Raw genomic sequence first — 14,890 nt, forward strand, 5'->3', positions numbered from 1 at the left:
CTCATGTGCACGTGAGCCCGCACTCGCTCTCTTTCTTTTTCTCTCAAAAATAAATAAACATTAAAAAAAAAAATAACCCAGCGGTTCTCAAATTGTGGCCCATGGACCAATAGTATCAGCATCACCCCGGGACTTGTTAGAACTTCAGCTTCTCAGAGTTTACCCAGATCTACTGAATCAGCAACTCTGAGGCCAGGAGCCAACATTCTGTGTTTGAACAAAGCCTTCTAGGCAGTTCTAAGGTACTCTAAAGTTTGAGAACCACTGTTCTAGAGCAGGGGTTGGCAGACTTTGGCTTGAAGGACAAATCTAACCCATCCCTCCCCTGCTTTGCATATAAAGTTTCATTGGAACACATATTCATTTGTTTCTGTATTGTCTATGGCTGCTTTTGCACTACAACAACAGAGTAGTTGTGACAGGGACCACATGGCCCACAAACCTAAAATACTGTCTAGTCCTTTACAGAAAAATGCGCTGACCTGTGCACTAAAGGACTACTTTATTTTTGCCCAGTTCCCAGGACTGTATGTGTCGTGACACCCACTGAAGAGAGGCCTCTTTCTGCTTTAGTGAAAGTGATTTAGTGATTTTAGCTACCTTGAATTCTTAGCAGTGGAGTGGTAGTGGATGAACCAAGGCTGTAACCCAGACTAGTTAAAATCAGAGTCTTTGGGAGTAGGCATCAGTAATTTTCAAAGGTCCCCAGGTCATTCCAGAGTTCAGCCCAGTTTGAGAAGCAGTGTATTGCTTCTTCCAAATAAGCTACTTGGAATTCTTAGTAAACGCAGACTCTGATTCTGTAAGTCTGGCCTGGTTTTGGAAATGCTTTTCTAACAAGCACCCAGGTGATACGAATAATTTTGGTTCACACCTGGGGAGCTTAAAATGTGCTGATTCCTGAGTCTCACCAGTGTTTCTAATTATCTCAGCATCAGGGTATTTAAAAGTTCCCCAGGTTATTCTAATGTGCAACCAATGTAAGAACCCCTAGGTTAGAGCAGCCTGTCTCAATCTCTAAGTAATGGAATCACCTAGCAAATGTAATAAAAATACAGAAGGATTTTATCTTTCTTTAACAACCTTGGACCTTGGTAGTTTCTGTTAGCTTTGCAGGTGATTTTCGCACTAAAGCTAGTGAAGAACCACTGCTGTAGAGGACTCAAGAAAGGGAGAAAGAAGAATTTAGAGAAATGGATAGGCTAGGACAGGCAAAGAATATAGAAAAAGAGGAACACATAATAAACAATAATTTGCATATTGGGCTCTGTTCCTGATGATAGCAAAGAAGAGTCCTCTTGATTTGTTATTGACCTATTTATTACAGGCCTAATGAGCTTAACTAAATAAAAGATTCAGGGAGTTCACAACCATAGCCCTGTACTCTTCTATAGATTTTGGAAAGGAGAGGGATGATTATGTCCTATGGAAGGAATCATAGAAGAGAATGCTGTGGTAGCTGAATAATATTTAAATGGGCGACAAAGACTTTAAACTACAAAATTTATGCTTTGAGCCAATGGGGCCTAAATGGTAAGAACTGGAAAATCTTCAGTGCCAACTGTGGATGTGTAGCCTAACTTGTACTAAACTTTGTAGAGTACTGTTTGCCATACGTAAACTGCATCTCAGTTTTCATCGTTTTCTGAAAACAGCTGAGATAGTGTTGCTTTAACTGTGTCCAGACATGAATGGGGGATAACCTGAGTGTAAGCCATTGGTTTAAAACAACCATTATCTGTGCACTTAAGTCAGATCCTTTTGTAATTAGCACATGCATAGGTCAAATGACATATTGTTGATTATTATGTATATGTTGGTAGGAATAATACTGCTAATTTTAGAAATGGAACTGAACCTTAGCTTTTGTGTTGGTACCTCCCCCCCCCACCCCACCCCCACCCCCACCCCCGAGTCTGTCATTGTGGTTTTATTATACCATTCCACGTTTTCTGGTGTAGAAACAGAAGACCTGAGATATACTTAATTCCAAGGGTAAAACAGATTTTTTGGTCTAAAACCTAGGTAAAGTTTTTGGGGGGTCACTGGACACTTTGGATAAGATCTGGATCAGAATCCTCAACTAGTGAAGATAGTAGAACGCAACACAAGGAAAATGGGGAAATCAAATCAAACTTAAGGAAAGCGTCTTGCAGACTTCATTTGGTACCTGGCTTCTAGGTACCAGTGCTACTTGAGATTGGTCCTGACAAGGCTACTTTTACTTTAGTCCCTGTTTCTTTCAAGTCTTCTATAGCTTTTTACTTGCAGCATATGAAAAGAAATGATGTGAATTCTCTCTCAAGCAGAGTATAGATTAGTGACTTAGGAAATGAGACTAAATGAGGCAGTTCTGTGCAGCGGTTCACCACAGAAAAGTGTTAGCGAGCTGTTCTGTGGCTGGATGGCTTGAGATTGGCAAGTAGGAGACAGCTTTTTCCTCAGTTGCTTTTGCATTAACAATATAATTTTCACTGTAATCGAAGTGTTGAAAATGGGTAGCCTCGATTATTGGCAATTTCCTAAAGTACTTCCTATTCTAGTCAAACGTATATAAAATTTAGTTTAGGTAATGTTTTATCTTGGAGGATGTAGATACTACGTAATGTTTGTATAGTTTTAAGACAATGAAACACTACACAGGAAAACATTGTGTTCTTCTCTCTGGAATATACTTATTTTTAAACGTTACTGAGGGATAATTGGTATAAACAGCATATCAAAGCATACAATTTGGTGAGCGTTGACGTATGTAAACCTGAATAAAACTGTCACCTTAATTAATTTAATGAACATAACAGTTACACCCCAAAAGTTTTCCTTTGCTACTTTGTAATTCTATTTGCTGCCTTCTTGTTTCTAGACATTCACCGATCTGCTTTCTGTCATTATTGGTTAGTTTCGATTTTCTATACTTACATGTAAATTGAATCAGTGTAATTATTTTGAGACTCAATTGTGTTGTGTTTAACAATAATTCTTTCCAGGGGCATCTGGGTGGCCCAGTCGGTTGAGCATCTGACTTCGGCTCAGGTCATGATCTCGCAGTTTGTGAGTTTGAGCCCCACTTTGGCTCTCTGCTGTCAGCCTGTCAGCGTGGAGTCCACTTTGAATCCTCTGTCCCTCTCTCTGCCCCTCCCCTACTTATGCTCTCCCCCCAAAAAATAAATATTAAAAAAAGAAAAACAATAATTCATTCCTTTTTTATTGCTTAATAGTATTGCATTGTATGGATATACCATAATTTGTTTATCCATTCACCTGTTGATGGATGTATTAGTTATCTATTACCATAGAGTGGATTACCCCAAAATATAGTGGCTTAAAACAATAAACATTATCTGGTTTCTGGGCCAGGTGTTTTTAGACTTTAGACTTAGCTGGGTGGCTCTGGCTCAGAGTCTTGTATGAGATTGCTATTAAGATATTGGCTGGGCCACAGTCAGTTGAAAGCTTTACTGGGGCTGGAGGATCCAATTCCGAGATAGGAAGTGTGTGTGGCTGTTGGATCCAGGCCTCAGTCCCTCGCCAGGGAGCCTTGTCCCTCGGCTGCTTGAGTGTCCTTAGTACATGGAATCTGGTTACTCCCCAAACAGGGGATCCAAGAGCACAAGAGCAAGGGCAAAGAAAAAGCTGCTACATTGCTTTTCATGACTTAGTCTTAGAAGGCATACATTGTCACGTCCTCCATATTACCATTTGTTAGAAGTAAGTCGCTATGACCAGCCTGCTCTCAAGGTGATCAGGCTCCATTTTTGAAGGGAGGAGTGTCAAAGAATTTGTGGACATATTTTAAAGCCACCACAATGAACATTTGAGTTGTTTCTGGGCTTTGGCTATTACAAATAAAGTTGCTTACAAAAATATTTGTAAAAGTTTGTATATGTATATGCATTTATTTCTCTTGTGTGAATAGCCAGGAGTGGCTAGTTCATACATAAGGTAGGATTATATTTAACTTTTTACAAAACTGTGTGTATAGTGAAGACTATAAAATATTGCAAAGAAAATTAAGGAAAGAAAAAAGGAACTTACTGTTTATAATAATAATAATAATGTTAATATTCATATATTAAATTTCTAAAAATTTTTAAAAATCTTTATTTTCAGATACTCTTAGACTTACAGAATAGTTACAGTACAGAGTACCCATAACCTTTAAATTTCTAAAAATATTTAACTTCTTCAAAGAAATTAAAGAAACCTCCCAAAATTTAGAAATTATTTTCCAAAGTTGACTGTATCATTTTACAGCAGCCATGTACAAGAGTTCTAGATGCTTCACATGATCAACAACACTTGGTATGGCCACTCTTTTTAAATTCATCATTGTTTTAATTTGCATTTTCTGGTTTTTTTTTTTTAAGTTTATTTATTTTGAGAGAGATCCAATTCCAAGATAGGGAGTTTTTTTTAAAGTTTATTTATTTTGAGAGAGTGCGTGCAAGGAAGGGAAGGGCAGAGAGAGAATCCCAAGCAGGCTCTGTGCTCTTAGCACAGAGCACAATGTGGGGCTTGATCTAACAAGCTGTGAGATCATGACTTGAGCCAGAATCAAGAGTTGGAGGCCCAGCTGACTGATCCACCCAGGTACCCCTAATTTGTATTTTCTTAATAGTTAATGATGCTCAGTGTGTTTTTGTGTGTTTTTCTGTCAATGTATCTTCTTTGGTGAAATGTCAGCTCTTTTGCCCATTAAACTTTTTTGGATTGCTTATCTTATTATTACTTAGTTATACGAGTTCTTTCTGTATTCCAGAAATGTCTTTTGCCAGATAAATGTTTTGCAGATACTTTCTCTGAGGCTTTGGCTTGTCTTTTCCATTTTTATGAGTATCTTCTGAAAAGCTATAGCTTTTAATTTTGATTAAATCAGTTTATTGACTTTTTTATTTTATGTTTTCCTTTTGTATTCTACCAAGAAATGTTTGCCTAGTTTATGTTTAGATTTGTGATCCGCTCTGCGTTACTTTTTCTATATGTTTGCATGGTAAGGGTCAAAGTTCCTTTTTATTTTTTTCAGGCTATGGCTCTTCAGTTGTTTGTTGTAACACCATTTGCTCAAAATGGTTTTTCCCTATTGGCACCTTTTTGAAGGCAGCTGTGTTCACCACTATACCACCAGTTGGTACTGCACCGTTGGTACTTTTTGTCTAAAAAAATGTGTGGGTCAGTTTTGGGCTCTGTCTTATTTCATTGATCTTTTTGCCTGTCTTTATTCTAATACCACAATAGCCTTAATTACTGTAGCTTTCATAGTAAGTCTTGAAATCAAGTAGTATAGGTATTCCAGCTTTCTTCCTTTTTTTCAAAATTGGCTATTCTAGGTCTTTTACATTTTCATATAAATTTTAGAATCAAATTTTTAACTTCTACAGAAAGCCTTACTGGGATTTGGAGTGGGATTGTATTGAATGTATAGATCCATTTGGTGAGAATGGACATCTTACTAATAATCAGTCTTTGAATCCATGAACACAGTATATCTCTCTATTTACTTAAGTTTTTCTTAATTTCTCTTGTTAATGTTTTGTAGTCTTCACTGTACAAGTCTTACGTATGTATCCCTAAGCATTTCCTATTAATTTTTTTTTTAATTTGTTTATTTTGAGAGAGAGAGTGAGCATGAGTGGGGTAGAGGCAGAGAGAGAGGGAGAGCACAGAGCCTGATGTGGGGCTTGAACCCACAAACCATGAGATCATGACCTGAGCTGAGATCAAGAGTCCGATGCTTAACTGACTGGGCCACCTGGGTACCCCAGCATTTCCTATTTTTTGATGCTACTGTAAATGATATATTTTTTTGTCGTGTTTATTTTTGAAAGACAGAGTGTATGCAGGGGAGAGGCAGAGAGAGGGGGACAGAGGATCTGAAGCGGGCTCCGTGCTGACAGCAGGGAGCCCAGCGTGGGGCTCGAGCTCAAACCGCAAGATCATGACCTGAGCCAAAGTTGGACACTTAACCGACTGAGCCACCCGCCCAGGCCTTTTTAAAGTTCACTTGCTAAATTGTTGCTGGTATATAGAAATATCACTGATTTTTGTATATTGACTTTGTTCCTGTGGCCTTGCTAAATATGCTTGTTAGTTCTGGTAGACTTTTCTGTAAATTCCATAGTATTATCTCAATCATATCATCTGTAGATAAAGATAGCTTTGTATTCTTCCGTTCTAATATGTCCCCCTTTTTTCATTTTTCTTGCTTGATTGCCTTGCTAGGATCTCTAGTAGAATGTTGAATAGAAGTGATGAGAGCAGATATTCTTGCCTCGTTCTTGAGTGTTGGCATTAAGAAGCCTTTCACCACCGAATATGTTAGCTGTACATTTTTTGTATGTGCTCTTTATTAGTTTGAGGAAGTTCCCTTTTATTCCTGGATTCCTGAGAGTTTTTATCAGGAATGGGTGTTGAATTTTGTCAAATGCTTTTTGGTCTCTATTGAGATGCTCATACAGTTTTTCTGTTTTAGTTTGTTATCAAGGTAAATTGTATTCATTGACTTTTTAATGTTAAATCCATCTTGCATTCCCAGAATAAATCCCAATTGTCATCGTATATTGTTCTTTTTATATGTTGTTATTGTATATCATTGTTACATATTAAGAATTTTTACATATGTGGTCATGAGGGATATTGAGGATTCTCTTGTCTCCACATCCTAACACTTACTCTTTTTTGTCTTTTTGATACTAGCCATTCTGAGTTGTGTGAGGTGATATCTCATTGTGGTTTTGATTTGCATTTCCCTGATGATAAATGATGTTGAGCATCTTTTCATGTGTCTCTTGGCCATTTGTATCTTTTCTTTGGAAAAAAGTCTACCCAAGTCCTCTGCCAATTTTTAAATCAGATTGTTTGGTGTATGAGTTCTTTATATATTTGGGGTATTAACCCTTTATCAAATATATCATTTGCAAGTATCTTCTCCCATTCAGTATATTGCCTTTTTATTTTATTGATGGTTTCTTTCACCGTGCAAAACCTTTTTAGTTTGATGTAGTCCCAATTGTTTATTTTTCTTTTGTTTCCCTTGCCTGGGGAGATAGATTAGGAAAAATACTAAGGCCAATGTCCAAGAATTTACTGCCTATGTATTCTTTTAGGATACATAAGGTTTCAGGTCTCACATTTAGGTCTTTAATCTGTTTTGAGTTTATTTTTGTGTATGGTGCAAGAAAGTGGTCCAGTTTCATTCTTTTGCATGTAGCTGTCCAGTTTTCCCAATCATGTATTAAAGAGACTGTATTTTCCCCATTGTGTGTTCTTGCCTCCTTTGTTGTAGATTAATTGACTATATAAGTGTGAAGTTATTTCTGGGCTCTTTATTCTGTTCCATGATCTAGGTGTCTGTTTCCATGCTAGTACCATACTGTTTTGAGTACTATAGCTTTGTAGTATAGTATGATGCCTCCAGTTTTCTGTTTTTTGTTTGTTTTTGTTTTTGTTTTGCAAGATTACTTTGGCTCTTTGGGGTCTTTTGTGGTTCCATACAATAGGATCATTTGTTCTAGTTCTGGAAGGATACTAACTAATATAGTTAGCTTTATGAATTTTGACACATGCATACAGTTGGATCTCCATACCACAATCTATATGCATGACTGTTCCAATAACCCTAAAAATAGCCTTATGTTATGCCTTTGTAGTACCCTTCCTCCTACCCCTTACCACTAGTAATTACTGATTTGTTCTCCATCCCTATAGTTATATCTTTTCCTGAGTGTCCTGTAAATCAAATCATATAGCTTGTAGCCTTTTGAATATGACTTATTTTACTTAGCAAAATCCATTGAAATTCATCTATGTTGTTGTATGTATTAATAGTTGCTCCTTTTTATTGCTGAGTAGTATTCTGTTGTGTGATGTACCATAGCTTACTTCTTCAAGGACATTTAGATTGTTTCTAGTTTGAGGCACTTAGGAATTGCACTGCTATAAACATTTGCATACAGGTTTTGGTGTAACTCTAAGTTTTCTTTTTTCTTGGGCAAATACCTAGGAATGGGATTGCTAGGTTTTATGTAAATACAGCTGTAACTTTATAGGCTATGGGAGGTTTTTAACTATAGATTCTATTTCTTTGTTTCTGTTTAGGTTATTGATTTCTTATTGAGTGAACTTTGGTAGTTTTGTCTTTCAAAGAATTAACCCATCTCTATTGAATTTATAGGCCTAAAATTGTTCCCCAATTCTCCTGATTATCCTTTTTTAATAGCTGTAGAATCTGTGGTAATGTCATCTTTCTCCTTCTTGACATTTGAAATTTGTGTTTTAAAATTTTTTCTTGATCACTTTGATGGGAGATTTATCAACTTTATAGATCTTCTGAAAGAACTAGCTTTTGCTTTCATTGAGTTTTGGCTGTTGAGTTTCTGTTTTCTATGTAGCTGACTTCCAGTCTTACCTTTATTATTTCCTTTCTTCTGCTTAATTTGGGTTTAATAGTTTAACATAGTACAGAAAATAATTTTTTCTCTCTGGAAGTAAATTGTCAGATTTTTAAACCCTTTAGTACTCAATCCAGGTGTGTGTGTGTGTGTGTGTGTGTGTGTGTGTGTGTGTGTGTGTGTGGTGTTTGGTATTTAGGCAAGAACATGAGACTTTGCTAGTAGCAAGATTTCAGAGAGAGTGAAATTGGTATTGTTTTTAATAAGTAGGAGAACACAGGATTTTCTTTTTGTTTTGAATATTGATTTTTGTGTCTGTTCATCTGACATCTGTTTCCAACTCTGAATGAAGTGTATCTGTTAATTATTGAATGAAATGTATCTGTTAATTATAGAAGTATTTGGAGTTTCCATGACAAGCCCAGTGAAATTGCCCACACATGGAGCTACTAAGAGTTTAATATGTGGTATCATTTAAATGGGGCAAAATATTGTCACGAGGAGTAAAATTTTATTCTTGTCTCTAATCTTAGCAATCATTGAACCCAAAGGACCATATAATGTTTACTTGAATTAAGAATGTAAAACATTGAAATCCCTACATTTTCCCTGTTGAATAACCTCTAACTAAGATGATATGAAGCAGTTCTGGAGTTGTTTTTACTTAGTATGTTTTGATATGTTAAAGTAAGAAATTCCTGTAGTAAATAAAGTACACTTCATATTACTTTTTAGGTTATTTGTCAAAGCTTGAATTAAAATCAAGGAAATAAATCACTCTGTTATTTCAACATTGTATTTAAATGTTAATGCAGATGTGATTTTCTCTGTAAATAAAAATAATTTTATTTTTTAGATGAAACTGGCTTAAAAATCAGTTTCAGTTTCTCTTTTAAATCCTTACTTTTTTAGTTGGTCTTCAATAAGAAATATAGGTGTTACTAGAATTGGAGTAATAGCGGAAAGATGTATTATTTACCAGTCTACGTGAAAATTATTTTTTTGTTTACTTTTCTAATTGTTTAATGTTACATTTTATCTTTTAGATCCTATTTGACCAAACTCAGAGATCAATTAAAGCACAGCTTCAGAACTTTGTTAAAGAGTAAGTCAATTACAGTGAAAAGAAAAGTAACCAGTGAATGATCACATCTGGGAGTTGGTATCTTTTGAGAGGAATTTTATAGACCATGATTTATTGAAAATTTTGGAGTTTTTGTTTGCTTTTTTGCTTTGTGAAATATATATTGCATTTTTTCCTGAGTTACTCTGTAAAGGAATCAGACTTTATGCCTTTCAGTGAATCATTTATATTATGAAATTTATATTCAGGATACATAACTAGGATTGTTAAAGATTAAAAAATAAATGAAATAATTTAATGGCCTTTCAAAATCAAAGCAGACCCCAAAAGTGATTGAAATGCTATTAGTTATTATAGTTGAGACTAAGTTTTCCTTTGTCTCAATATGGTATTTTTTTTGAAGAGAAGATAATGGAATATATGAAAATGAGTCAGGAAAGTGCATGTTTTTTGCCACATGTGAGCCTTTTATGTCACATTCATCCCGTTCTATATGTGAAATAAAATGAAACTAGAAATAAAAGACATCCAAATTTTCTAGATAGGAACATTTTCCTTTCCCACATTAATCAGTTTTTCTCTTTTAATTCCTGACTGAGAATATATAAAATTACAGATAACGTTGGTTACGATATAGTATTCAGGATAAATGGCAGATGTTATAAGCTGCAGATAGTGGCAGCTCTCATGAACATAGTGCACTGCCATTTAGTAGGTTGGAATTTATTGTTTCGTTAGTGACGTCTTGCAGATTTTTTGCAAATAATAGACTAATGTTCAGAATGTCCTTATAGAATGTATACATGAAAATTTATGGCTTCGTAACAAAGAGTTTAAAGCCTTTTTCACATACACTTTATTATCATTTTTAAATTATTTGTCTTCAAGTCATTTTGCCTACTTCTCTGGTAGAAAAAAATGAAGGGATATCATGTATTTATCTAAGATCATTAATCAAGGGCTTTGGATTTTTGGAATACTGAATGGAAACTTACTCTTTACGGGTACACGGTTGTTTTACAAAGGATTGTATCAGTGTGTGTTTTAAGAATATATTCATGCCCTTGACCCAGTAATTTCCTTCAACAAGAAATGAATGATATTTCTTAAAGTGTGGTTTGCAGACCACCCATAATTGGATTTATGAAAGTTTCACTATTTTTATTTTTTAGAGATCTTAGAAAATTCAAAGATGCCAAGAAGCAATTTGAAAAAGTCAGTGAAGAAAAAGAAAATGCATTAGTAAAAAATGCTCAAGTACAAAGAAACAAACAGCACGAAGTTGAGGAAGCCACAAACATTTTGACAGCAACAAGAAAATGTTTTCGACATATAGCCCTCGACTACGTACTTCAGGTATATTTATTATGTGTTTTCAAAAAACACTTACTAAACACGTCCTTACTTTTGAATGATGGCATTGAAAGAACAATTAATAATGTTTCTTTGAGTTTAAAATCAAACCATGATCTTTTGTGAAAACTTTTCACTTGTCTGTATATCTCTGTGCATATATTTATGTGTGTACATGTGTACACCTTTGGTTTGGATTTCTTCACCTTTTCACTTAACATGATACTTCTCTCATTTTTAAATGTTGTAAAAAGCATTTTTAATTGCTATATTTTATTCTGTGGAATTACTGTGTCAATTTAGTTAGTATCTGATGATCAGATATAGTGTTGCCAGTTTTTACTGGAAATAGTGAAAATGTAGCTTTCAATAATTATAAATAATAATAACATCTTTGTATATAAATCTTTTGCCACATTTCTCATTATTTCTTTAGAGTAGACTCCTAGAAGTACTAAGGCTTACTATGTTGCCAAATGAAAAATATTTCTAGAAACACTGTTCTCATATTTACCATAATGTAAATATGAGAAAAAATATGGTGTTTAAAAATTTAAAAAAAAAAAAATTTTTTTTTTTTTTCAACGTTTATTTATTTTTGGGACAGAGAGAGACAGAGCATGAATGGGGGAGGGGCAGAGAGAGAGGGAGACACAGAATCGGAAACAGGCTTCAGGCTCTGGGCCATCAGCTCAGAGCCTGACGCGGGGCTCGAACTCACGGACCGCGAGACTGTGACCTGGCTGAAGTCGGATGCTTAACCGACTGCGCCACCCAGGCGCCCCTAAAAATTTTTTTTAATGGTTATTTATTTTTGAGAGAGACAGAGACAGAATGTGAGTGGGTTAGGGGCAGAGAGAGAGGGAGACAATCTGAAACAGGTTCCAGGCTCCGAGCTGTCAGCACAAAGCCCGACGCGGGGCTCGGACTCACGAGCTGTGAGATCATGACCTGAGCCGAAGTCAGATGCTCAACCGACTGAGCCACCCAGGCACCCCCAAAATGTGGTGTTTTTTAAAACTAGAGATCAGTGTTTGGTAAGTTGCCTGGTGATCTTCTGGTCTTACGTATAATTGAAATCTATTTGGATTTGATAGGTCTCCAAAGGGATTCAAGAGATGTGAAAAGTGAAGGCACATATACATTGTTTCACATGTACTTGATATTTTCCCATGTATCATGAGTTGAAAGCTCTAAAGCTTATTTTGTCTAAATCTCCTTTTACAAAACAGCAATAGAGTCCTCAGAGATTGTTGACTTCATAGTGATCACAGGGCATTTCTTTAAAAAAATACATAAGTAACCATATACAAATTAGTGCCTAAAAACTACTTAGATGGGATGCCTAGGTGGCCCGGTCAGTTGAGTGTCCGACTTCAGCTCAGGTCATGATCTCTCCATTCGTGGTTTCAAGCCTTACATCCAGCTTTCTGATGTCAGCACGGAGCCCGCTTTAGATCATCTGTCCCTCTTTCTCTCTACCCCTCCTCTTCCCCCCCTTGCACTTACACTCTTTCAAAGTAAAACATTAAAAAACCCTCCTTAGATAACTTTGCAAAACAGTAGAAAAAGACTAAGATTTTTTAAAATTTTCTATTCAGTAAGTGGGAAGTTACATTTTAAAAAATGAAGTGAATTCCGTTTATTAATGAAAGTCTCTAGAATGGCATGGTCTGTAATTTCCTATTGCCCATTACCTACCTCACATTCACCCCACTTCTGCAGTAATACGAATACTGTCTTCCTATCCGATTCCACTGAAATGGCTCATGCTAAGGTCTTACTCATTAGATAGAATTTAATTTTTAACCAACTTGACTCTCGCGTTTCACTGAAATAGTAGACCACACTCTTTCTTGAAATATACTTTTGTCTTAATTTATTTCAAGTAACTTTAGGTCATCTTCCCAGCTTCTGTTGCTTTTCAGTTTCCATGTTGAGCTTCTCTCCTTTGCCTACCTTTTCAACCTCTTTTTCAGGTTTACATCTTTGGTTCTGTTCTTTTCTGACCTTTTGATTTTCCTGACAATATCATGCTCTTTGCTTGAATTACCACTAAGTACACATGACAAAATTTATTTTTCTCAGACGCCCCTCTTTCTTTTTGTATTCACAACTGAAAACTGTCTTCTTCCAGGTGGCGTCTTTTTGCCCTTACCTAACTTGAATGGCGACACCCTTTTGCTCAATCCTAGAAGTTCCTGTGGAGAGTTGTTACACCAGATATTCTCATTCTCAGCTGCTATACCTAACAGCCAAAACTGCCTTATAAAGTTCTGTGAATCTCTAAAGTCTGTTCTTTCTGACCCTTGCTGTAGCACTTTATTATTTCTTATCTAGACTATTAAGATGTTCTCATAAAACTGGTCTTGCTTGCATTGCTTTTACGTGCTCCATTACTAGTTTATTCTCTGTTCTGTGGTCAGTTACTCAAACCTGTCCAGGCAAAATGAATCATTCTTGCCTCTGCTTCCACTGTGCTGCCATAATATTGTCATGCACATTGCTGTTAGAGCACTTACTTGCATTTATTGTAATTATTTATTTCTGTGTCTTTTATTCCTAGGTTGTGTTCCTTCCCTCTAGTCCAGTGGTTGGAAAATAAATTTTCCATTTTCTGTGGTGTTCATCCAAATAGTTTCACATTAGGACCCCTGCTTCCTCTATAGCTATTGCATTATTTGATTTTTCTTATGAGAACTGTTGTGTCATTTAATTATATGGCCTAAGTGGCGATTTTAGGGCATAGTAAGTAATAAATATCCAAATTTATAAAGTTTGTCATGCTTTAGCTTCCTTAAATACGTGATTTTACTTTTTTTTCAAGTAAATGCTGTTTTTTGTTGCCAAACAGAAAAAAATACATAGAAGAGAGGCACTTTTGTTTGGTATTTTTCAAAGTTTGAATAATAGGTTATCTGCAGCCCCTGCTTTTATTTAGAGCATTTGAAAGTTAATATTTTAGTTCGCAAAGCTGAATGGGCCTTGAAACACATACAAAGGAAATTAGTGGTTAGTTAAGTGTAGTTATTTGGATTTTTCTTGGTGTGGTTTTGTTTTGCGATCAGTGCTTTAAAATTATCTTGTAAGACAACAGGCAGAAGAACATATTAAAAAGGAAGATATTCTGTAAATCTTTTGACAATAATAGAAAAAAATGAATGATTCTTTTTTTGTATAAACATTTAATTTCATTAAGCTGATATGTAACAGATAAAAATAAAATACTTGTTAAGAATTTTCTAGAGTTGGGAGAGATACTACAAAGGTAACTTTCATAATTTACTGGTCTTTTAGTAAGTTTAGTCTACTTAAAATATTTAAGGTCCATTAATTTATTTAACAAATATTTATTGAGTCCTCACTACGTACTACTTGGGGAATGCAGCTGGGAGTAAGACATAGGTAAATAAGAAAATATAAGGTAGTTATGAATGCTGTGAAGAAAATAAATAGGTTGGTATACTAGAGAGTATACCAACTCTAGTATATAGGGCCTACCTTGGACGTTTTTGAGGAGATAGTATTTAAGCTGGGGCCTGATTAGTAAGAGATATCCTTGTGTCTGGGCAGAAAATCATGACATGAAGACAGAGCAGCTAGTTTGAAGGTGTTGAGATGGAAGTAGTTTTGGATTGTAGTTGGAGCACAGAAAGGGGAAAGTAGTAGAAAGCTAGGTTAGAGAGGCAATCATCACAAAGGGCCACGTAGGTGATAGAAGGAAGTTGGAAGGTTTTACGTTGGACATAGCATAATCTTATCTATATTTTGAAAAGATCACTCTGCTTGCTGTGTGGAGAATGGATTGTAGAGAGTCAAGTATAGAGAGACTAGTTCATAGGCCATTGCAACAGTCTAGAAAAGATAGGATGATGGTTGGTAGTGGTGGTAAAAGTAGTGAGGATTTGTATTGCAGATACATGTTGAAGGGTCTGGATGGACAGTTAGATGAGGAGGACGGGGAAAAGATGGAATTCTGAGAAATTCAAAGGTCTATCAAAGTGATAGTTTTATCATTACAATATTTATGGCTTAAGCATGACCAGTTTTTCTTTGAACTGAAATG

At 35.6% G+C, this 14,890-nt stretch overlaps 1 protein-coding gene across 6 annotated transcripts in view; it reads left to right on the top strand.

The window, feature by feature from the left end:
• ACAP2 (ArfGAP with coiled-coil, ankyrin repeat and PH domains 2) overlaps positions 1-14,890 on the top strand; it is a 148,696-nt gene that overhangs the window by 80,380 nt on the left and 53,426 nt on the right. For all 6 annotated transcript variants that reach the window (XM_027061155.2, XM_053221034.1, XM_027061157.2 and 3 more), the window contains 2 exons: positions 9,434-9,492; positions 10,644-10,827. In XM_027061155.2, the coding sequence (XP_026916956.1) occupies positions 9,434-9,492; positions 10,644-10,827 (243 nt within the window). The remainder of the gene's footprint in view (positions 1-9,433; positions 9,493-10,643; positions 10,828-14,890) is intronic.

The sequence above is a fragment of the Acinonyx jubatus genome, chromosome C2, assembly GCF_027475565.1.
Source record: "Acinonyx jubatus isolate Ajub_Pintada_27869175 chromosome C2, VMU_Ajub_asm_v1.0, whole genome shotgun sequence".
Taxonomy (NCBI): domain Eukaryota; kingdom Metazoa; phylum Chordata; class Mammalia; order Carnivora; family Felidae; genus Acinonyx; species Acinonyx jubatus.